This window comes from Xyrauchen texanus, chromosome 14, assembly GCF_025860055.1.
Source record: "Xyrauchen texanus isolate HMW12.3.18 chromosome 14, RBS_HiC_50CHRs, whole genome shotgun sequence".
NCBI classification, from domain to species: Eukaryota; Metazoa; Chordata; class Actinopteri; order Cypriniformes; family Catostomidae; genus Xyrauchen; species Xyrauchen texanus.
In genome coordinates this window covers 35,785,999-35,810,501 of record NC_068289.1, presented here as the reverse complement: position 1 = coordinate 35,810,501, position 24,503 = coordinate 35,785,999, and the positions used below count along the sequence as shown (strand labels likewise).

At 41.2% G+C, this 24,503-nt stretch overlaps 1 protein-coding gene across 3 annotated transcripts in view; it reads right to left on the bottom strand.

The window, feature by feature from the left end:
• LOC127654925 (1-phosphatidylinositol 4,5-bisphosphate phosphodiesterase delta-4-like) overlaps positions 1 to 23,882 on the bottom strand; it is a 29,882-nt gene extending 6,000 nt beyond the window's left edge. For all 3 annotated transcript variants that reach the window (XR_007971976.1, XM_052142486.1, XM_052142487.1), the window contains exons 1-13: positions 23,794 to 23,882; positions 22,547 to 22,587; positions 21,894 to 22,052; positions 20,332 to 20,560; positions 16,750 to 16,879; positions 16,425 to 16,656; positions 11,871 to 12,072; positions 10,353 to 10,497; positions 10,117 to 10,269; positions 5,496 to 5,639; positions 5,244 to 5,397; positions 1,325 to 1,441; positions 949 to 1,127 (exon numbers count right to left, since the gene is read on the bottom strand). Coding sequence is in view for 2 of the 3 variants with exons in the window: in XM_052142486.1 (XP_051998446.1) it covers positions 949 to 1,127; positions 1,325 to 1,441; positions 5,244 to 5,397; positions 5,496 to 5,639; positions 10,117 to 10,269; positions 10,353 to 10,497; positions 11,871 to 12,072; positions 16,425 to 16,656; positions 16,750 to 16,879; positions 20,332 to 20,560; positions 21,894 to 22,052; positions 22,547 to 22,568 (1,866 nt within the window). In the remaining variant the exon portion in view is untranslated. The remainder of the gene's footprint in view (positions 1 to 948; positions 1,128 to 1,324; positions 1,442 to 5,243; positions 5,398 to 5,495; positions 5,640 to 10,116; positions 10,270 to 10,352; positions 10,498 to 11,870; positions 12,073 to 16,424; positions 16,657 to 16,749; positions 16,880 to 20,331; positions 20,561 to 21,893; positions 22,053 to 22,546; positions 22,588 to 23,793) is intronic.
• Between the last annotated feature and the right edge of the window lie 621 nt (positions 23,883 to 24,503).

Genomic DNA, 24,503 nt, shown 5'->3' with positions numbered 1-24,503 from the left:
GGTTAAGACCCAACTCCTTATGTGTTTACTTTCAATGTCGATAACCGCCCCATCGCCCTAGAGCAAAATGATACCTGAGTGCCACACATCGCACACCAGACTCTGAACCTTTAACCAAAACTTCTGTATCTCAACACCCCCCTGAAAGACATGGGTTATGTCTCCAGCCTCTAATTGGCATCGCCAAAGGTGGGTGTGTCTTTAAGACCAAGTCTATACAATTTAGAGGGGGTCCAATAGATGTAAAATCTTGAATTGTATAAGGCACACCCTTGTGTCTCTAGATGCAGTTTTTATATTTTTTAGAATCCTAGCCCATTCTCCCTCCTCCAATTCTAAGTTTAAATATTTCTCCCATAATCTCTTTAGAGTAGTTGAGGCTCTGTCCCCCAGACTCTGACCAAATTATCAAAGGCTTTCAAACCACTACTCTCATATAGGTCACAGAGTGTATTAACCCCCTAACAATCTACTTTGACCAACAGAAAGGGGACTTATTAATGCATAGTTTGGGGTTTAGCCATAAGCTCGAGGCAACATTTAGATAAGTATCTGAATTAAACACTCTGGAAACCTTTGTCCATACCGAGTGCAAATGTGAAATAACGGGGTATGATTTAACTTCTCTGGTTAGATTGATAGAAAGGCTTTTCAATGGCAAAATAAGGGAACTTGAATACCCAACAATGGAATCTGTTATCATTCACTCACCATCATTAACCTGTATAACATTCTTTCTTCTGCAAAACACAAATAGGCAGAATGTTCAGTTTGTCACTAATAACTTTTCACTGTATGGAAAAAGATGCAATGAATGTGAATGGTGACTGAGGCTATCATTCTCCATAACATCTCTTTTTGTGTTCCACGAAAGAAAGAAAGCCATACTCACGAGTTTGGAACAAAATGTCAACATTTTCAATTTTAGGTAATCTATTATTTTAATACCTTAACAGAGAAGTGTAGAGGATTATAGCCCTCCCGTTCTTGTGGTTTATCAGGATCAAATAGTCTCTCCCTGTTGCGTAGGATCTCAGGTTTTAGAACATAGCCACAGTGGCCATTCTGACTAAATAGCCCATCATTAAGATCCATTTCCATCCCTGCTGTCTGGAAGTTCAATGCCACTATGGATCAGAAACATAACTATGTAATGCAGATCAACTTTCCACTTTACAACACATTAGTCATGCTACCCTGCTCCTCTTTACATGGCTTAGAGTGTTAAAAAACTTGGGTATTCAAGTCTGCAAGTCATGCTTGCATTTTTCCACCCACAGGAGCTCATGGCATAATTGTTTGCTATAAGATCTACAATACTCACCAATTTGGCACCCTATGTTCCACATATCTTGTGGACAGTAATTTGATGAGTCTGTCCTCATTCCACTTGGATATATTCGGGTCAACTGCCTGGTGTTATGCAGCACAAAATCTGGGCCTGATAAATGTGTAATAAGAGATAATAAGATGAACTATATGAATACATTTCAACAAAGGGGTCATATCATGAGGAATAAAATTGTCTTGATATTTTAACATACAAGAGTTCATTTTCCTTTAAAAACCGAGTGTAAATTTCAGAACTCAAAATTAATCCCCAATCAATAAACTTATTTATTGAAACCAACCTGCAAAAATGCCTTGTTCTCTAATTCCGCAACTATCCTACATTACTAGGGAATCCATTAATTCATGATCGCCACTACAGCAAAAAAACATCAATGCCAAAGTCATCATTGCACCCTTGCCCCCGCCCACTGATGCATCAGTTTGTAAACTAAGAGAGAATAGGACAGATATGCCTAGTGTGGCCTCACTATTACTGAACAGCAAAGTTCCCATCTGGACTATTTTGAATTATTTTTGTATTTAGACATGCACTAGACAGACATTTTTGACCATTGTCGCGTATCTCACGCCACTTTTAAAAGATGCAGTGTCAAGTTACAACTCTAAAGAGAAGACACCATTTTCTGTCATTTAGCTGCTGCCTCTTGCTGTTTCAACCACAAAACTGCTCAACAAACTGTTCTTTCACCCATCTACGCTATTTTTAATTGTTGGTTTATGAAAACATGCACTAGATGGACGTCAATGCACCTATGGCGTCAATGCACAATGATACTCTATATGTGTATGAGATAGAGATAGTTTACAGACATGTCTGTCATGTGTGTTGTTGTCTTTTGTTTAAATTTATAATTATTATAAAGCCAGTTCTCGCCTCCTCCTTTCCATTGAACTGATTACACTGGTGCCGAAACCCGGGAGGGATGGAGGAGGGATGCCCGTCGTGGAGTCCTCGACACTGCCGTCCACCCAGGGGAGCGCCGCTGCCATCCACTGGGGGAGGGATTAGACCGACCTGCCGGATGCGGTGAACCGTGCCGTCCGTGAGGCAAGTGGGGACTGGACTCCCCGACTGCCTGGAGCGATAAAGCCGCTGCCAGGGGCGGAGGAGAGCCCTGCCATCCCCCAGAAAGGCGGAGGGGTCGAAGGAAGACCGCCATCCGCGAGGGGAGGAGGGAAGTGTCTCCCCGACTGCATGGAGCGGTAGGGCTGCTGCCAGGGGTGGAGGAGTGTCCCCATGAGTTGCCGAGAACGCGGAGGGGCTTTCTGACTGCCGGGGGTCGTGAGTCTGACTCCGGTCCACCCGGGGAGAAGCGGCTGTCGTCCGCCTGAGAGGGTGGAGAAGTGATCGAGGACCATGCGACGGTGTATCGGAGAACCGGTGAGTAGGTTTTTTGTTTTTCATCTCTCTCTCCTCTCTCTCTCTCACTGCCGCTCTGCATTGGCCTTTTCCCTCTCGTTGAAATTTTACAATGTTTTTTTTGGGGGGGGTACTACACTGTTACAGAAAGTACCCCCCCCCCCATTTTATTTATTTCTGTTTCCCTCCCCTTGTCCCCTCCCTCGTCCAGGTAGATGGGGATGGGCTTAAAGCACGCCCTCCCCCAATGAAGGGGGGGTGTACGTCAGGCCTGGGGCTCCCCAGCCTGAGAGAACCAGGGAGGAATGTGGCAGGGCGGAGGGTGGGGCCGGGTTGTGATTATACACACCCGATCCCTTATCAGGGAGGTTCTCGCCTCCTCCTTTCCATTGAACTGATTACACTGGTGTAAATGTGTTCAATGGAAAAGAGGAGGCGAGAACCGGCTTGATAATATTGATTATATTTTAATTATAAACTTAAACAAAAGACAACAACACACATGACGGACATGTCCGTAAACTATCTCTCTCTCGTCGCACCACCGTCTGCCATCGGCTTATAAGGGACCTGGTGTGTATAATCATGACCCCGCCCCGCCCTCCTCCCTGCCACACTATGTATGTGGGTTTTTTTCAGCTCATATCAGCATGGATTGCTTGTGAGTCAGTCATAATGCATTTCGAACTTTGCAAAAGTACTGTTATTGAAGGATGGGGCAGTTAAAATCACTATTATACCCGATCGCAAAACCATGAGTAAACAGTTTAATTGATGAATATTACAAAAGTCATGACTGTTTGATAGTTAATGGTGCTGTGCTTACAATGTGCGTTATGTGTAAACCCTGAAATTTAGTTGTGGAGCTGGTTCATTCTCTTCCGGTTGTGTTTAAAATATGGCTGTATTTGAAGGGCTGCACAATTTTTGCCAATCATAGCAATGGGTGTTTACGTTGACGTTGAGGTGCAAAACAGAGCATTTCAAACAGAGAGCCAGATACAGGGTTTAAAATGTTTTGGTGCAAAAAAAACTCTATATAAGTATTATAGAATATCAACTATGACATTATATATTACATAAATATTCATCATCAGTCAGAAGTTTACATACACCTTAGCCAAATGCATTTAAATTCAGTCCTGACAATTAATCGTAGAAAACATTGCCTGTCTTATGTCAGTTACGATCACTAGTTTATTTTAAGAATGTGAAATCACAGAATAATTTTATTTCTTTCATCACATTCCCAGTGGGTAAGAAGTTTACATACACTTTGTTAATATTTGATAGCATTGCCTTTAAATTGTTTAACTTGGGTCAAACATTTTGGGTAGGCTTCCACAAGCTTCTCACAATAAGTTGCTGGCCCATTCCTCCAGACAGAACTGGTGTAACTGAGTAAGGTTTGTAGGCCTCCTTACTCGCACACACTTTTTCAGTTCTGCCCACAAATTTCCTATCGGATTGAGGTCTGGGCTTTGTGGTGGCCACTCCAATACCTTGACTTTGTTGTTCTTAAGCCATTTTGCCACAACTTGGAAAAGGTGTGCTTGTGGTCTTTATCCATTTGGAAGTCCCATTTGCGACTGAGCTTTAACTTCATGGCTGATGTCTTGTGATGTTGCTTCAAAATAGCCACATAAATTTCATTCCTCATGATGCCATCTATTTTGTGACGTTCACCAGTCCCTCGAGCAGCAAAGTACCCCCACAACATTATGCTGCCACCCTCATGCTTCATGGTTGGGATAGTGTTCTTTGGCTTGCAAGCCTCACCCTTTTTCCTCAAAACATAACGATGGTCATTACTGCTGAAAAGTTCCATTTTTTAATCCTTGCTGAGCAGCCTTTCAGGTTATGTCAATATAGGACTAATTTTACTGTGGATATAAATACTTGTCTACCTGTTTCCTCCAGCATCTTCACAAGATCCTTTGCTGATGGTTCTGGGATTGATTTGCACTTTCCGGAAATCTGGAAATTGCTCCCAAGAATGAACCAGACATGTGGAGGTCCACAATTTTTGTTTCTGAGGTCTTGGCTGATTTCTTTTTGATTTTTCCATGATGTCAAGATAAGAGGCAATGAGTTTGAAGGTAGGCCTTAAAATACATCCACAGGTACACCTCCAATTGACTCCATTTAGCTAACTGGCTAATTGTCTAAAGGCTTGACGTAATTTTCTGGAATTTCCCAAGCTGCTTAAAGGCACAGTTAACTTAGTAAATGTAAACTTCTGACCCACTGGAACTGTGATATAGTCAATTAAAAGTGAACCAATCTGTCTGTAAACAATGTTTGGAAAAATTTCATGTGTCATGCACAAAGTAGATGTCCTAAATGACTTGAAATCCTAAAAATATGAAATCTGTGGAGTGGTTAAAAAATTAGTTTTAAAGACTTCAACCTAAGTGTATGTAAACTTCTGAATTCAACTGTATATAATCAATTTCATAATATTGTTTTTTTTAATTATATATACTGTATAAGGGATAGGGATATAAATGAATAAAAATGTCCTTCTGACCTGCTTCCTTTGAATATTTACGGGTTTTAGACTCAGAGAGAGATGACATTTCATAAGGTTTGGCAGAGGTCCGGGAATGCTCAAAGCTGTGGAAATGTACGCTCTTACTGAACACAAGATCTGAGAGCTCCTTGCATAGTTTTTGCTTCAATATCTAAAGAGGGGCAAGCATTGGTTAATAACATTGGAATATAAGAAAATGGTAAACACAGACTGACCCTTCACTAAGTTTCTCAACATTTTTACTTGTACCTTGCCATCTTTTGGTGGGCTCTCCGAAGACAGACTGCCCTTGTTCATTTCTGCTGCCTCATCCTCATCGCTGACCTCACCTGTGAGGCTCTCTGACTCGTTTTCAATCGTCTTGCCTTTTAGCAGGATTTTCCTCTGAAGTGCCTTTAAATAAGGCCACAATTACATCTGCTTGAGATCCCTTTTTTCTTTTCTTTTTTTTCTCCCCAATTTGGAATGGCCAATTCCCAATGCGCTCTAAGTCCTCGTGGTGGAGTAGTGGCTCACCTCAATTCAGGTGGCGGATGACGAATCTCAGTTGCCTCCGCATCTGAGACCGACATTCCACGCATCTTATCACGTGGCTTGTTGAGCGCGTTGTGGAGGCTTCACGCAATTATCCACGGCATCCACACACAAAACACCACGTGCCCCACCGAGAGCGAGAACCACATTATAGCGACCAGCAGGAGGTTAACCCAACGTGACTCTACCCACCCTAGAAACCGGGCCAGTTGTTTGCTTAGGAAGCCTGACTCAGCATGCCCTGGATTCAAACTTGTGAAGTCAGCGTCTTTACTTGCTGAGCTATCCAGGCTCCCCGAGATCCATTTTTTATTTATTTTCTTACATATATAGTTTATGTGGGAAAAACAGTAGAAATAACAAGATTTATTTTAAAAACAGTGGGGTCTGAAACTCTAAGACCAGTGAAAATGCTTCTATCCCAGCAGGACTTAAGAAAGTTCCATAGAACAACTTGTGTGCTTCATTAAAAGCAAGGAACTTTTACTTTTTGCACTGAAGAGTTAACACGGCCTATCTCAAGAAAGTCTAGGTGACGTATGTAACCTCCGCTACCTGATGGAGGGAACGAGACCTTGTGTCGAAGAAGCGACACTAGGGGTCTCTTTTGAGTGCCGAATATGCCTCTGATCTATGAAAAAAGGCCAATGAGAATTAGGCAGACAGTATTTGCATACCCCGCCCCCGGACATACGGGTATAAAAGCGGAGAAATACGTCGAGTTCATTCCGGAGTTTTCTGAGCCGGAAATGGTCCGGCCACCAAAGTGGCTCGGCTCAGCGAAGTGGCCGGGAGGACACAACGTCTTGTTCCCTCCATCAGGGAACGGAGGTTACATACATAACCTAGACGTTCCCCATCTGTCGCTCACTTCGACGTTGTGTCGAAGAAGCGAAACTAGGGGTCCAATTTAAATCACGCCATGTGCTGAGCCATGTACGTGTACTGCTGACACAAGAGCGGGCAAGTTTTTCACATGCAAAGGCGACCAGTTGTGTTAGACTGCACGTACCCTTCCCCAATGCCCCATAAAAGTCATCGGAATCCTTCTGGTTGTCCTAAACAGGGGAACAAAGCGACGCTTGCCAACCTGGGAACGGGCAGAGCCTAGCCGGGCCTCTTTTCTCTCTATGTTTCTCGCATAGAGCCAAATGGCTGGGGCTCTTACATGCATCGTGGGAAGGGGGTCTTACCCAGTTTCCTATTCTTTCAGGGGGAAAAGACCCTGCGAAGACCACACCTGCCCAGGAAGGGGGAGGTAAGGTGGCCCAGCCTCAGGTCACATGTGGAAAAGTGGCGTGGTGGTAGATCCAACCTCAAGGAGGGGGGAGTTGCTACAGCATGGCGACCGGGTGGCAGCTGGAACTGCTTAAGGGAGACGTGGGTCCACTCGTGAGGGGAAAACACACACAGGAGGAGTCCACGCAGGAGTCCCGATCTGTGGAGCACCTATTCCAGTACAGGGTACATTAGAGTACCCGCAGTGGATTGGGTCGGCGAATTCCTCTGCTGAATTGCTGACCCACAGGGCTAGGGAGGAGTCATCCAGGGATCCGAACGTACGGAATCTCCTGGGAAAGAAAGCGCACAGTTTTACCTCTGCCGAGGGAAAGGGCGCTAGGTGCAAGCGATCCACCCAGCCAGACTGCCAGCGTGTTACCGAGTTCTACCGGCTGAGAAAACACGGGATGATATTGACTCAACCCTGAGATTGTAACATTTCGCAAACTTATTTGGTGTTAGCACGTACCGGACACAGCAACGAAGGGGCTGGGTCTGCCTCCTCCCGGGGCAGCGCTTGCAGGTTCACTACCTGGTCTCTGAAGGGCGTGGTAGGAACCTACCGCGGTCTTAGGATCACATGTATCTGCCTGACCGAACTCCAGATAAGTGTCGCTGACAGAGAACGCTTGCAGGTCCCCAACCCTCTTGATGGAGGCGAGCGCAATCAGCAGGGCAGTCTTTAGAGAGAGGGCCCTGAGTCCAACTGATTCTAGGGGCTCGAAGTGGGGTCTCTGAATGCCTGTGAGGACCACTGAGAGATCCCAGTAGGGGAAAAGGCTTGGCCGGGAAGGATTTAACCTCCGGGCGCCTCTTAGGAACCTGATAATTAAGTCGTGCTTGCCCAAAGGCTTGCCGTCTACTGCGTCGTGGTGAGCCACGATAGCAGCAACATACACCTTCAAGGTGGAAGGGGACAGCCTCCCCTCTAACCTCTCCTGCAAGAATAAGAGCACTGACCTAACTGCACACCTCTGTGGGTCTTCAGCCCGGGAAGAACACCATTTTGCGAACAAGCGCCACTTCAGGGTGTAAAGTTGCCTGGTAGAGGGGGCTCTGTCTTGGCTGATCGTGTTTACGACGGCAGGTGGTAGACCAGGTAGATCTTCCACATCCCGTCCAGGGGCCAGACGTGGAGGTTCCAGAGGTCTGGGTATGGGTGCCAGAGCGTGCCCGGTCCCTGAGAAAGAAGTTCTTTCCTCAGGGGAATTCGCCAGGGAGGGGCTGTCGCGAGGAGTACGAGTTCCGAGAACCAGGCACGGGTGGGCCAGTAGGGAGCCACTAGGGTGAATTGTTCCTCGTCCTCTCTGACCTTGCACAGCACCTGTGCAACAAGGCTCACTGGGGGAAATGCGTACTTGCACAGCCCCGAGGGCCAGCTGTGTGCCAGCGTGTCTGCCCCGAGGGGAGCCTCTGTTCGGGTATACCAGAGCAGGCAGTGGGAGGTCTATCGGGAGGCAAACAGGTCTACCTGGGCCTTGCCGAATCGTTCCCAAATCAGCTGGACCGATTGGGGGTGAAGCCTCCACTCTCCACTGGGCCAGCGTTGTCATGATAGTGCGTCCACTACCACATTGAGGTCGCCAGGGACGTGAGTGGCACGCAGTGACTTGAGTTGGCTCCAAAGGAGGTGACAACGGGCGAGTCGCGACAGGTGGCGGGAGCGTACGCCGCCTTGGCAATTTATGTATGCTACCGCGGTGGTGCTGTCTGACCTGACTAGGACATGTTTGTCTCGAACTAACGGGAGAAACTTCCGCAAGGCAAAGAAAACAGTCACCAACTCTAGGCAATTAATGTGCCAACGCAGCGAGGCATCTTTCCAACGTGCCCGTTGCACACGGCACCCCAACCCGATCTGGAGGCGTCCGGTGTGACCAGGACGCTTCGGGACACCTGCTGCAAGGGCACTCCTGCCCGCAAAAAGCAGAGGTCTGTCCAGGGTTTGAATGTTTGGTAGCAGGTGGGGGTGACATCACACGGTGCTTGCCGTGGTGCCATGCTCGTCTCAGGACTCGAGTCTGAAGCCAGTGCTAAAGCGGTCTCATATGCATCAACCCCAGCATCTGTACCCTTCCCCAATGCCCCATAAAAGTCGTCGGAATCCTTCTGGTTGCCCTAGCACGGAGCTTGGATGCGTGGCTTTCACTTCCCAACCAGTCACGCTGGCTGGCCCGAACCATTCAACTCGGTTACGCAATTCAGTTTGCCAGGCCTCCACCCCCTTCGCGGACGTCCGCTTTTAAACAGTACACGGCAAACATGCCAAATCCCTGCTCGTGGAAATCGCTGCTCTCTTACTCAAAGATGCGATAGAGCCTGTCCCTCCATCCGAGATGAAGAAGTGTTTCTACAGTCCTTACTTCATCGTACCCAAGAAAGGCGGCGGCTTACAACCGATCTTGGACTTGCGAGTTTTCAACCAGGCCTTGCACAAACTCCCGCTCAAAATGCTCATGCAAAAACACATCTTAACTTGCATCCGGCATCTAGATTGGTTCGCAGCGGTAGAACCAGGGAAATATGCTTTTGACCCAATGCTTGCATTTGATAAATGACCTTGAAATAGTGCAGAAACTTAAATCTTTTGTAATTTTACATCATATCTTTTTAAAAAATGTGTTTCTAAAAATCCTACAACTAAGGGTTCCAAATCCTAAAAAGGTTTTTTAAAAAATTGCAATGTGGTCTCAGAATTTTGGACTATTTTGATACATATAAAAAAAATATTGCTCTCTAAAACCAGTATTTCTTCTTTAAACATGTAATTTACATGAATTTCCTTGACTGTAGAAATTAAAACACCCTAATATTTATTACATTATAAGGTCTAATATTATCAATGTCTATTCACAGGAGATAATGTTACAACTCTCAGTGATTCACTCTTTGAATCTGTGACCATCAATTGTTAATAAAAGTGTCCATTACAGTACATTAAGACCCCCATTATTTTAAGATAAATAAATTTAAACCAGTCATGAAATAGCATTATATTAAGTGCCCCATTTGATCTTATCTGCATAGAATAAACTATAAGCAAACATAAACTCACCTGTGGGGATGGCAGTTCATTGGAGGTTCTGTCATCCGCTGTGCTTATCAGCAGCATATCGCCCAGGATTTCTCTGAAATGCCGAGCCATGACTTCCTGTTGCTCTATGCTACAGTGGTTTTCAATGGACACAATGAGTGGATATTCAGACACCTGAAAGTAGGAGCAAAAGGATAAAGCAATGTCCTATACATTTTCAGTGTGTGTTTGTAAATTTGTGGGGCCATAAACATTACCTTAAAAGCATACTGTGCAACAGTAGAAATTACGTCTTTGAGGAGTATCTTTGATGTTAGAGTGTGTCCATGGTAAACTACTGGCTCTCCATTTGCTCCATTCCAGCAGTCCACCTCTACACACTTGCAGCCTCGTTTCAATGCCCTTCACAGGTCAAAATAAATAAACAGTTGTGAACTCTTAGAACAAGGCATGGTGCAGTTTTGGGGAAGCTGCTGAAAGATTAAACAGTTAGTTATTACACACAGATGGGTATTTATCTGGCACAAAAGTTGAGTTAGAGTAGGAGCATTTCAATTGAACAGATCCATTTACTAGTAGAGGAGATTTTGATTCTTCCCAGTAACTCTTTTGATTTGATTCACCAAAAAGACTCACTCAGTAATTTACACTAAGAACAGCTAATAAAACAAGAAACACCCAAATTGATATAACTGATTCTAAAGCATAGTAAAATTAGTCAAATACTTTGTAGGCACTTCATGGACTCAAATGAATCCGTGAATCATTTTTGAACCGGTTTATTTACATGAACTGTCCAAACAAAACAATTCAACCAGATTAATCGGACATCCGTTTACCTTTGTTAGCTATATCAGTTCGCTCGTTGGTAAAGCTGTTTTGGCAGGGAAAAATGACATTATTTTGTCTCCTAAGCAACCAAATTGATGCGAGTGGCAACGCCACCACGAGGACTTAAGAGTGCATTGGGAATTGGGCATTCCAAATTGGGGAGAAAAAGAAAACATTTATAGCACTCCACATACTACCACATTCAAGTAGAAAGTAGAAAGCATTTGTGGCATAATGTTAATTACCACAGTACCACAAACATTAATTTAGACTTTCCCTTAAAAAAAAAAAATAATAATCTGGGTTACAGTAAGGCATTTACAGTGCTAGTTAATTGGGCCAATCCGCTAAAATAGCCACAAGACATAAAACAATATTCATGTAAACATGATTTTTGAGTGGAAAAATAGCTTGCTAACCTTTTCTGTGTGAAGTTGTACCCAATTCTATGTCATGATGACACAATTCCCTAAACCCTAAAACCTTAAAATGACCCTAAAAAATTATGATTTAAACAATTTTGCACCAAAAATAATGCACACGTTTTAACAGAATAATATTTGTAAGTGCTTTTATAAAATTATAAGTATTTCTGCCTTTAATCAATTTAATCCAAAACTTGGCCCAATTCACTTCCATTGTAAGTGCCTCAATGTAACCTAGATTTTTGCTTTTTGTAAAGAAAAGGAGGGACGAGTCTACATAATTTTATTGTGGTAATCAACATTATGCCAAAACTTCTATTGATTTAGCCAAACATGTATCGAACCCGGAATATTCCTTCAAGTAAGAGTGAGCGGATAAAATGTTTTATTATTATGTGTTAGAAATAGCTAATATGCAATAAAATTCTTACACACGACAAAAGATAGCAGCAAAGTCTGTAAAAAGGCAAATAAATACATGGCTGTATTACCATAAATAAGCAGAATTTCAAAACTCACTGGATGTAGGCCTCAACACTGCTTGGCCCTTTCAGCTGATCCTCCATCAGGTAAGTGTTGTGGGAAGAGGAGATGTAATATTGGGTAAGAGGTTGGTTCATGTCCTGAAAGAGACCCTTTCGGTCTGGATTGAAGATGGAGCCCTCAGGAGATGTCAGGTACATTAGGAATCCATCGATTGACATGGAGTGATTATTTCTGGCTGTACAGGAAGACAAAAGAAACCATTTACTTCCATCATGAAACATTACCAAGTAATCATGAGTAAAAGACCACTTCACTGTTGTCCAGTGATCTAGATAAAGTTCCCCATTTTAATGTCAGACCTTATTCACAGCAGTGTCATCTTTGTTTTTTGACAGGAATGACAACAAGGCTTTGAGGGATAGATGTACAGTCTCTTCAATAGGTTGTGTAGTTTTTTAAAGTGTTTTTTGATCGTTCTGCTAACAAAACATTTTAAAAATATAGTTCCAAGAAATTTAAGTAGACAAAATAGAGTTGGTGTACTCGAGTTCGGATTCGGACTCATGTCCAAGTCACGAGTCCAATTTTAATAGACTTGGACTTGTCACGAACTCGGATGCATTTTTACTCTGTCTTGACTCAAACTCAAGGCTTTCGGAGTCCAGCCAAGTCCATAGCATTTGTGATGCAATGAAAAAAAAATAATAATAACATAATATAGGGTGACCATACGTACATTTTCCCCAGACATGTCCTCTTTTTTTGACCTGAAAAAAGCATCTGGCAGGGATTTCAAAATTGCCACTAAATGTCCAAGCTATTCTGAATGTGATTAATCTTCAGTACTGGTTGCAACAAATAATTTTTTTTTATTTTGTCTTTTAGGTTTTCGGGTTTTGCCTGGTCGATACTATAGATATGAATTGAAAAAAGGTAATGCACTGAGAAACTGGGCATCTTCCGGTCTCTTCCCTTCATGACTAGAAGGCAACAAATCAAAAAGCACTGGCAATTCTTGGCCTAAAATAATTGAATAGGGCAGATCATCTGCCAGACCAACATTTAACAAATACGCCTGCCTCTGCACTTCCACATGGACATCCAATGTAGGATATAACAATTTATCTGCATGAATGCAATGAATGGGCACCTTAATGACATGATTTTTGAGATTCTCTGGGACTAACTCTGTATGAACCAGTGACTGCATGCTACCTGTATCAAGCAATGCTTTATTTTTCAATTAACATTTTTATTAATTCATAACTAACACAAAGAAAAAAAACACAACATACTGTACATATAATGAATCTATCACATTTAACATTAAACCCCCACTATTACAACTGTGGTCAATAAAATATACACGCACAAAAAAAAGAAAGAAAATACAATAATCAAGTATAATTAAACTCTCTCCACCAAACAAAAGCAGTATTGTGGAGGCACTCTTCAAAATTATCTCCCGAGTGGGAATTCCAAAGGAAATCCTCACTGACCAAGGCACTAGATTCATGTCAGGTACACTATGCAAACTGTACAAATGATTAGGCATTAAACCAATTCGCACCAGTGTTTATCATCCACAAACAGATGGGTTGGTCGAACAATTTAATAAGACCTTGAAAAACATGATTTGTAAGTTCGTACACAAAGACGCTAAAAATGTATATAAGTGGCTCAAACCGCGAAGAGGTTCCGCAAGTCTCCACAAGGTTTTCCCCACTTGAGCTACTGTACGTGGCAAGGACACTTTGAGGTCAGACGACGAGTTGGAAATCTCAATTGAGGTTAGGCGAATGGATAGGGGAGGGGTACATCAAATCTACCACCTCAACCTCCTCAAACCATGGAGGGAGGCGGTACCTGTAGCCTTAGTGAGGGTAGTTCTGGAGGGGCAGAGCTCAGGAAAGAGGTGACTCCCAAACCAAATCTTTCACCCTGGTCCCCTGTGGAGACCACCTCTCACTGTCGCAGCTTACAGACATTGCCAGTTTGCAAGCGGAATTCACAGACGTGTTTTCACCCCTTCCCGGTCGCACAAACATTATAGAGCACTATATTTAGACCACCCTGTGGGTGGTGGTTCGTAACTACCCCAACTGTCTTCCTGAAAACAAGAAGAAGATCATTCAGGAACAATTGGAGGCAATGCTTGAAATGGGTGTAATACAAGAGTCGCACAGCGATTGGGCCAGCCTGGTAGTTCTGGTACCGAAGAACAATGGCTCTATTACGATCCGTCTAGGCTAAATCGTAACAAAAAAAAAGAACATGACTCCCATGCCCAGTCGTCAGACTAAAAGAAAAACCAATGAGCCCAAAATTCAGGAAAAAACGACAAACGTTTTTATTAAGATAAAGAAAATAAACAGATGTAAAATGTAAGTATTTCCAGAGTAACATAAACCAGTGGGTGTATAATCTTCAGGAAGACCCAAGGGTCAAAATAACAAACAAAACAGATCATAAACAATATCAAACTAACTTCCCTCAAAGTATCCAAATCAAAATCCAGAAAATTACCCTAAGTACACTAACAAAACAGAACGAACGTGATGTCAAAGAAAAGGGCAGGTCAACCCTACAAGACACCATCACTGAGAAATAAAAAAAAAATTACAATCTAAATCAGGTAATGATCTGACGGCTGGAGAGGAGACAGGAGAAGTGCGACCGGACCGGAATCGCAACAGCTCGACTTCAAAGGGCGGAAGCTGGAGTTTTAAACCCACGCCAATTAAAGGGGTGGAGCCATCCCATAGCTGATCCTGCTTAGAGCAAACTGAAATAACAGACAACAAGAAACACACAGAAATAACAGAAGGAATACATAATTCCGTAACAGGCTCGGACTGGTTCTGTGTTGACTACTGGAAAGTGAATGCAGTGTCCAAATTTGATGCTTATCCAATGCCACGAATTGATGAATTACTAGATCAGCCTTGTCCGACACCCTGAATTTCTGTGTATGTTTTTTCTGCATTGTGGTTGATTTATATATATATATATAAATAACTGTATATATATATACAGTATTGCTGTCAAAGTTAACACGTTAATAACTCAACGCAAAATTCGTTTGACAGCACACATTTTTTTAACGCCGTTATTGCGTAATGTGATCCTTTGAATAAACCTTAGTTCATGAGAAGCGAGTCAATTTGCGCAAATGCTGCTAATGTCACATTCGCCGTCAATGTATCACAGCAGTAGAATATGCCCGCAAAGCACAGATAGAGCTCGGAACTTTGTAAAATGATTGCGGTACGAAAGTCGCGAGGCACGGTTCGAGTGTGAGGCAGAAGTTGCGATCGCCTGTGTTCCGCAACTGCTACCGGGTTCTTGAACAATGTATTATGTGCCAGTAAAGGCAGCCAGTAGAGTTTCTGGGGAGTTGGTGCCTTACGCAGACTGCGTAATATGTGTATAGGGAGAGGAGGTACTGATTACCTGCAAACGTAAACCCTGCTGCTGTCTACAAGGTTCTGTCACAGTCTCTGTTTGATAGTGCACTAGCCAATGCAGAAGTTGGAGACATTTCTGGAACCCTGCAGGTAATCTACACTGTCATTAGCCCATTTTATCCCACCGGTTAAAATTGTGACTGGGGTCTAAAAGGAGTTTTTGATCTATTTTCAATTCAGTTGTCAATTCCAAATGACAGTACAGACTTTTCTGCATGAGTGGTGCAAGTAGTCACATGACCAGAGCTATTTAATTCCATTGTACTCCTGGAAAGATTATGTCTGTCAAAACTCCATAAAAAGAAATCCTAAAAGAAATCCTGTTATAATACACATACAACTACCATACATTGCGTTGTGTTGTGTTCATTTTCTGTTGTTCAACTTTGTTGGTGGGGTAGGTTTTCTGTGGATGACTGAAAAATATATCTGGATCTGGAGCATATTTTGTCCACTCATGTTTATAAAGATATTGCGATTAATCTCGATTAACTACAAAAACCTGTGCGATTAATCACGATTAAATATTTTAATCGTTTGACAGCCCTAATATACAGTAAATAAAATTAAAAAAATATATATTTCCCATTCACTTACTATGTTGGGTCAATTCTGACCACTTAGTCTTATATAATCAAGTCGAATTTGGAGGAGAAAAGTCTGGCTCTGATAAACTGAACAATTTTTATTAGATCAGAAAAAAAATCAGTAAAAAATGACTGAACAAAATAGGAAGGTCAATTTTTTCCTCATTAGAACAGTTTTGTTCTTAAATAAATAAATAGTAATTATGAAACATACATATGAGCACTCACACAAGATATGAGTATCCTTATAAAAGCTGTTTTATTCTATATGGAAAAGGTCCCTTCATGGGGACTGCTGAAGTAGACGAATACTACTCATTAAATTGCAGTAACCACCCTTTTATTGGACACATTCACTTATGGATTAAATTAATCTTTGTTGACTGTAAATAAAAAAAATGTACAATTACATCGATAACTTAACTATTTTGTTTGAATGATGCTGCATGAAATCCAGGAGTTTGATAGTATACATATGCATCCCAAAAAGTATAAAAACAAGGATGCAGGAATGGTTGATGGTGGGTCATTACCAGTGTCTGAAGGTTCATAACATTCAATGAGCTGCAGAGCATGCTCATAACTGCCCTCCCCCTCCAGCTGCTCCTCTCTCAGGAACTCCTCCAGATCACACTGAGAGAGGCTCTGTCCATCACTGGAATACTCCTGGAACAACTCCAGCACCTCATTTCTCTGGGTGAGCATCTTGTAGAACTCCACAAACTCCTCATCCTCCAGTGTTCCTGACTGAGATTGATCTGCCTTCTGTGAGAAAGTGTGAACAAAACAAAGAGTTTCAGCATGTTGACAATGGATAATGTAGAATGACATAGACAAGTGCAGACTACAAGTCACCACCTTGAAAAGACAGCTTGCATGTTCTTCATTCATATCCACATTCATCATTTTCAGCAGTGTTTTTGCTTCCTTAAAGTTTATTCTGCCATCTTTGTTTTTGTCTGCTTTCAAAAACCAGTCCGAGATCCATCTGAGTGAAGTGGTTTAGGAAAACACAGTTTAAGGCTACATCCACACTTATAAATGTTTTGCTACATTTACTGTACACCTTTTATCCAAACTAGAGAGGTGGTTTCCTCCACCAGAAATAGAGGTCCTAGGTTATAAACCCTTTCTATAACTGCCAACTTTAGAAAACAATAATGTCAGGAAACCGAAAACTAACAAACAAAAATGGATTTGCGTGGTCATGGCCTTAGTTGATAATGAACAATTGGACTTAATACAGTTTCTGAAATTGAGAAGCTCAAGACATAATTTTTCATGAGTTCTCTTGACTCCTGCCCATATAATCTTTGTGTAATGTAGGTAAACTTATGTGGCATGCTGTCCGCAAAAGGAGAAGCTCTAGGATGAGGCTCGACTCGAGCAGAGGGCTTTCACACTGGCAGTTTAGTCTGACACAGAGCATGAAATGTCGGTAATGTGAAAGCTGTTTTGAGGACCACAATACCGAACCCGAGACTACCTGTAGAAAGTGGTCTGAGCTCGGTTGCAATGGAACTGTGGCTCGGTTCACGTGTGTGAGAAAGAAACCTGTACTTGGGTCTGCACATGTTCAGGAAGTAAAAATACTTTATGTGTTTTTGAAGATTTAAGCAGGGGCTTATAAATTCTAAAGCTAATTGGTTAATTAGATGGACAGGTTCCTCCCAAACCTTCACTTCTTAACTCCATTACATGAGTTCGCCTGCCCATATAATCTTTGAGTAATGTCAGTAAATGCATGTGGCTTTGCTATCCACAAAAGTAGCGCCAGGGTGGAGGCTCGACTCAAGCACTAATATACCCCTCCAAAAAGTGTTTAAAGAAAGTGTTTTTTGCTTGAACGCACCATGTCGTGTGCGGGGGCTTTGTGAACTGTTCCCTTTAAATAGCTGCATAACAGAGATAATTTAGCAGAGATGGACCACTTGTATTAAAATTAATGGGAAAATTAGAAGGGCCAACGGATGTAGAAAAGGAATTCCCGCATAACAGGTAGAGCCAATCACCTTTTACATGCTGTCATCACCATTCAACTCGAAAATATGCATGCTCATTAGTTGAACCAGCCGTGTTTTTTTGTTTCGTTTTTTTTAAGCGTGATCGCGGCTAAAAGAAGCATAATTTATTACACAGTTGTCTGATTTTAGTAACCTTGGCCAACCATTTTAGAGATTTTGGTCTTTTCCCTTTCAAATGGAAAGGAACTGTACAGTACTTGTATGCCGCTTGTTTATGAAGAAAATAGTTGCCCCGTCTGCCTGGGAGTATTCCAATATGGCCACCACATAAAATTACTTGAAAGGGATTTTGAAATCGAAGAGGTCACAAAGGCTGAGAAAGGTTAAACCTGTGCGAGAGGACCGGAGCAGAGGCTGCTCGTAAAGGCAGAAAAATGCAAAAAACAATGCTAGAATTAAAATTCCGGACACCATATGGATAAAATAAATGAGCTGTTGCGGCAGCTTCTGTTGAATAACAGCATTACATGCGATAGAAGAGATTTATCTGATGAGAGGACATTTTTCGGGCTGAGCAGTGAGTCATCGCCGTCTGCCATGCCATCATGGGTGTGTTGATAGGTTAAATAATGAAAGGATTGTCACCACGGAGAGGTAAGCAGCGGCTCATACAGGTGAAACTCGAAAAATTAGAATATCGTGCAAAAGTTCATTAATTTCAGTAATTCAACTTAAAAGGTGAAACTAATATATTATATAGACTCATTACAAGCAAAGTAAGATATTTCAAGCCTTTATTTGATATAATTTTGATGATTATGGCTTACAGCTTATGAAAACCCCAAATTCAGAATCTCAGAAAATTAGAATATTACATGAAATCAATAAAAAAAAGGATTTTAAATACAGAAATGTCGGCCCTCTGAAAAGTATAATCATGCATATGTACTCAGTACTTGGTTTGGGCCCCTTTTGCATTAATTACTGCCTCAATGCGGCGTGGCATGGATGCTATCAGCCTGTGGCACTGCTGAGGTGTTATGGAAGACCAAGATGCTTCAATAGCAGCCTTCAGCTCTTCTGCATTGTTTGGTCTCATGTCTCTCATCTTTCTCTCGGCAATGCCCCATAGATTCTCTATGGGGTTCAGGTCAGGCGAGTTTGCTGGCCAATCAAGCACAGTAATACCATGGTCATTGAACCAGGTTTTGGTACTTTTGGCAGTGTGGGCAGGTGCCAAGTCCTGCTGGAAAATGAAGTCAGCATCTCCATAAAGCTTGTCTGCTGAGGGAAGCATGAAGTGCTCTAAAATGTCCCGGTAGATGGCTGCGTTGACTCTGGACTTAATAAAGCACAGTGGACCAACACCAGCCAATGACATGGCTCCCCAAACCAACACAGACTGTGGAAACTTCACACTGGACTTCAAGCATCTTGGATTGTGTGCCTCTCCATTCTTCCTCCAGACTCTGGGACCTTGGTTTCCAAATGAGATGCAAAATTTGCTCTCATCAGAAAAGACGACTTTGGACCACTGAGCAACAGACCAGTTCTTTTTTCTTTAGCCCAGGTAAGACGTTTGACATTTGAAGCCCATGTCCAGGACCCGTCTGTGTGTGGTGGCTCTTGATGCAGTAACTCCAGCCTCAGTCCACTCCTTGTGAAGCTCCCCACACATTTGAATGGCCTTTTCCTGACAATCCTCTCCAGGCTACGGTCATCCCTGCTGCTTGTGCACCTTTTTCTTCCACACTTTTCCCTTCCACTTAACTTTCTATTAATGTGCTTTGATACAGCACTTTGAGAACATCCAACTTCTTTTGCAATTACCTTTTGAGGCTTTCCCTCCTTGTGGAGGGTGTCAATGATGGTTTTCTGCACAACTGTCAGGTCAGCAGTCTTCCCCATGATTGTGAATTCAACTGAACCAGACTGAGAGACCATTTAAAGGCTCAGGAACCCTTTGCAGGTGTTTAGCTGATTAGAGTGTGACACTTTGAGCCTACAATACTGAACCTTTTCACAATATTCTAATTTTCTGAGATTCTGAGAAAAAGATATTGCGGGGGTTTTCATAAGCTGTAAGCCATAATCATCAAAATTATATCAAATAAAGGCTGTAAGTAAGCTATATGAAGTAGCTTACTTTGCTTGTAATGAGTCTATATAATATATTAGTTTCACCTTTTAAGTTGAATTACTGAAATTAATGAACTTTTGCACGATATTCTAATTTTTCGAGTTTCACCTGTATATACTATAGTTAAGTGGTTGGTTAGATGGACAGGTTCCTCCTGAACATCCATGAAGTTTCTTAAATTCTCCTTCGTGAAAAAATAACAATATATGGGTTTGGAAAGACACGTGAAAGGGTGAGTAAATAATAACAGAATTTGTATTTTTGTGTGAACTATTACTTTTAAATCAGAACATGCCTAAAAAAAAAAAAAAAATATTGTTCTGACTTCAAGGATACTGGTCAAGTTTTGTGCTCTCATCCAGGTTTTCCATGTTCTCCAAGAGGGCTCTGATGCCCTGAATCCAGGCCTGAGCTTCCTCCGCTGAGTCAGCCACCAGGTCCATGTTTCCTTGGCGGCCGCGGAACACCAGAGTGAAGCAGTGGTCAGCAGGAAACTCTTCTGCCACACTGAGGAGAGTCTCTGACTGATGCCCCTCACGAACAGCCTCTACATTACCGATGGAGACTGAAATCATAAAGACAATGTGCCTGTACTGTTATAGTAAAATATACAATATAGATTTGCTCTTTTCAGAGCTCCTGTACTCTTACAGATATTTTTAAGCCAGTGGTTCTCAACTGGTTTTGCTACAAGACCCAGATTTTACATTGGATATCAAGTGGCAACCCAGCACAATTTGTTTGTTTAAATTTGTCAAATTTTAACCTTGGACACAGTACATACAGCCTTTCAAATTATCAACAAAAGTTATGGGAAGAGCTTTCTCCACCCTTTATATTATTTGAACTGAGCATTATTTATTCCCCTGCTGGCTCATTACACACTAAAGACCAATTTTTCAGTTGTGACCCACCAATTTAGAACCACTGTTTTAAGAGTCTTTATATTTAGAACCGCTCATTAAAAAAAAAGAAGAAGAAAAAAGAAACATGTTTAGGAGTCAAAATCTATTGAGTGAGCTATAAACTTAATTCATTCCATCTTGAATTCATTCCATCAATAATCCATAATCTTTTAAAGAAATAGTTCAACCAGAAATGAAAATTATGTCTTCATTTATTTACCCTCATGCCATCCCAGATGTGTATAACTTTCTTCTGCTGAACACAAACAAAGAAGAATAGAAGAATAGTTCAACACTGTAGGTCAATACAAGTGAATGGTACCAAAATGTTGAAGCTCCACAAATTACATGCAGGCAACATAAAAGTAATCGATATGACTCCAGTAGTTAAATCCATGTATTCATAAGTGATATGAAAGGTGTGGGTGAGAAACAGATCAATATTTAAGTCTTTATGTGGTATAAAATCTCCTCCCTGCCCAGTAGGTGGCGATATGCATGAAAAATGCAAATCGCCAATAACAAAAGAAGAACGTGTAAGTGAAAGTGGAGATTGATAGTAAAATAGGACTTACATTTTGATCTCTTTCTAACCCACACCTATGATATCGCTTCTGAAGACATGGATTTAACCACTGGAGTCATATGAATCACTTTTACATTGCCTTTATGTGAACTTAGAGCTTTAAAGGAGCTACAAATTTGAGCTTTGGTGCCCATTCACATGCATATTTTACTTGCTGAAATATGCTTCTAAAAATCTTTGTTTGTGTTCAGCAGAAGAGAGAAAGTCATACACATCCGGGAAAAATAATAAGTAAATAATGAGAGAATTACAATTTTTGGGTGAACTATACCTTTAAATTAGACCTGTTCCACTGAATTATTAAGGCCATCATCTACTTGAATCTTAAAAGCATCTGCTATATTGAATCCAAAAACAGTTCTCCCTATGTTTTCGCTAGGTGATTGGTGTGCCTCACAAGGGCTTACAGGTAGAATACGAGTGTATTGCCCAGCTGGACTTATATGCGATTGTCTTGCAGTCCTCCTGAAGTTTGTAGTGACGCTGACGCTTCCACATACGAGACTTCACTTTGCGTAAAAACATTCCCGCCTTCATGACCTCAAGGTTTTTATCAACATGGCCACCTTAAGAGAAAGAGAGAGAGAAATTATCATTAATTATGGTCATAACCAAGCTACAGAAGTTTTCTCAACAAAGAAAGATATTAATTTGATGGTTCAAACGAATATTTACAGTTGTGAACACTTGTTTTTTTCATGGACTTCTCCATAATTGATCATAAAATGCGATATGACCTTCAAATAAGTCACAACAATAGACAAAAACAGTCTGCTTAAACAAATAACACACAAACAATAAGGCATTCTTGTCTCTTGTCTCAATAAGGCATATCTTGTGTCTGTGATCACACTGCATAAATATTGACATTTCACTGCAGGGTGGAAATACAGACAGTATGTTAGATAAAGACATGAAAATTCATAATTGTGTTTGTCTTATTGAAGCAGACTGTATTTGTTGAAAATCTGATTTAATTTTATGACCAATCAAAGCTGAATCTTTAATCATCTTTAAAGGGTCACATATTTTTTCCTGCAATTATAATATTAGGACTTACAACTTTTGGGGGGTGATTCCATTTTCTACAGTGCACCTTTTCTGTAGACACAAATAATTATTAATACATCACCCTCTCACCACAAATTCAAATTTGAATGTGTTTTTCTCGCGAGTAGAAAATAATTGAACATAACACTACATGTAAAGTGCTGGCCTGACAATGTCTGAATTTTTATAAGTATATTTACTTTGTATATTTATATTGGTTTCAACAGCTGGCCCACAAGTTGACAGATGTTTTTAAAATCCGTCCTACCGCTCAGGATGTTCAACCTATATGCACATCGATTATGGTTAGGGTTGTGGGTTAAGCTGGGTTTAGTCACATCCTGTATTTTCCACCTTACATAATGTTTTTTACACATTTTTATGCCTGTAGTAAGTTTGTTACCTGCCTGACAAGATGTGTTATGTTGTAATTTTAAACTTGAGTTTAAACTACTGGTAGTGAGCAGACTGGCTACCAAACATTGGTAGGTAGACAGCCCCTCCTTGAATCATACCCAAAATACTTCAGACAGGAAGTCCTTGAGTGTGCTGCATTTGGATGATATGAGAGCTCACAAGCATCCTTTTAATTTTCTTTTAGCCACTCTTTTTTTCTCTGAAACGTCAACAAATTGTGAAATAGGCTGCATGCATTGTGCACAGTGTTTTACAATGAGAATACATGTGTTAGTTAATTTTGTAGTAGTACATTTCTCCATTGGGAAAGACATGCTCATCCAGGCACAAGAAGAAATGTGCAGTCAGGCATGACATTTAGACTAATGAGTCATGGCTAAATACTACATGTCTCTGAGATCCACTCAATCCTCTGCAGGCACTTATTATTATGTTCTATTACTGCATGTCCCAAGATGATAAAGCAAAATAAAACGTTTCCAAGAATTTTTCTGTCTCAGTAAATAAATGCTTGTTGTACACTGTTAATTAATACGAAAGCCAACAAATACAAATTATCATTTTCAAAGCAAAATAGTAAAATACAAAAAATACAAAGAAAGTAAAATACAAATATACATATTAAAAATGCTTTCAAACAATCCTTATTGTTTTGCAGTTACAGAGATTCTGAAAATGCTATGCTGTAATGTGAACCACACTCACAACCGTAAATAATGGCAAAATAATGCTCCACACGGCAAAGAGAAAGTCTAAAGAGGGCTGCTTCTAATTTTGTAAAGTCATAGCTGAAGCAAACAGACAGCAAACACACAGGAAAAGGGAATTAACAGAACTTACCGGAATGAAGAGTGTCTGATAAATACAAGCATCTAATGGGGCTAAAGGAGCTTCACAGTGCTCATGAAACAGATAGGACGGCTCTGCTGTGTGTGAAGTAGTGGTAAACAGAGCTGCAGTCAGAGCTACTTACAGTGATGCATAGCCTGCCTCCTTCCTACACCCTCTTCCTCTGCCTCATTCCTTCCTAGACACACCCACTTTCCCTTTTTTCCTGCTTTACACAGTTCAATAGTTTTGTTTTCTGCCCATGTCAATATAAATATACAACATTCCATTTATTAATCTGCATAAATAATCTTGGTAACACTGTAGTAAGGATCTATTAATATTAGTTAATGCATTAGGTATTATGAACTACAATAAACAATAGCTTTAATATGTACATCATTAATTATTCTTGGTCAGTGTTCATTTATAACACATTAACATATGCAAAATGTATAGTTATAAATGTGCATCTATGAATAATAACATGATCACTGATTTCAGATACAAAAGCATTATAAATAGGCAAGATATATTGAATGGTGAAGCAATTGATTAAATTCTGTGAAAAACCTGTTACAGGGTAAAGTGGGCAAGGAGGAGGCGGGATCATATCATAAATTAATTTAAATAAATGTAAACACAAACATAAACTCACACACAGCTTCTGCATGTGGCTCTCTTTCTTGAACTCCGGCTCATCTTTATCCCCCTCTCGGCTG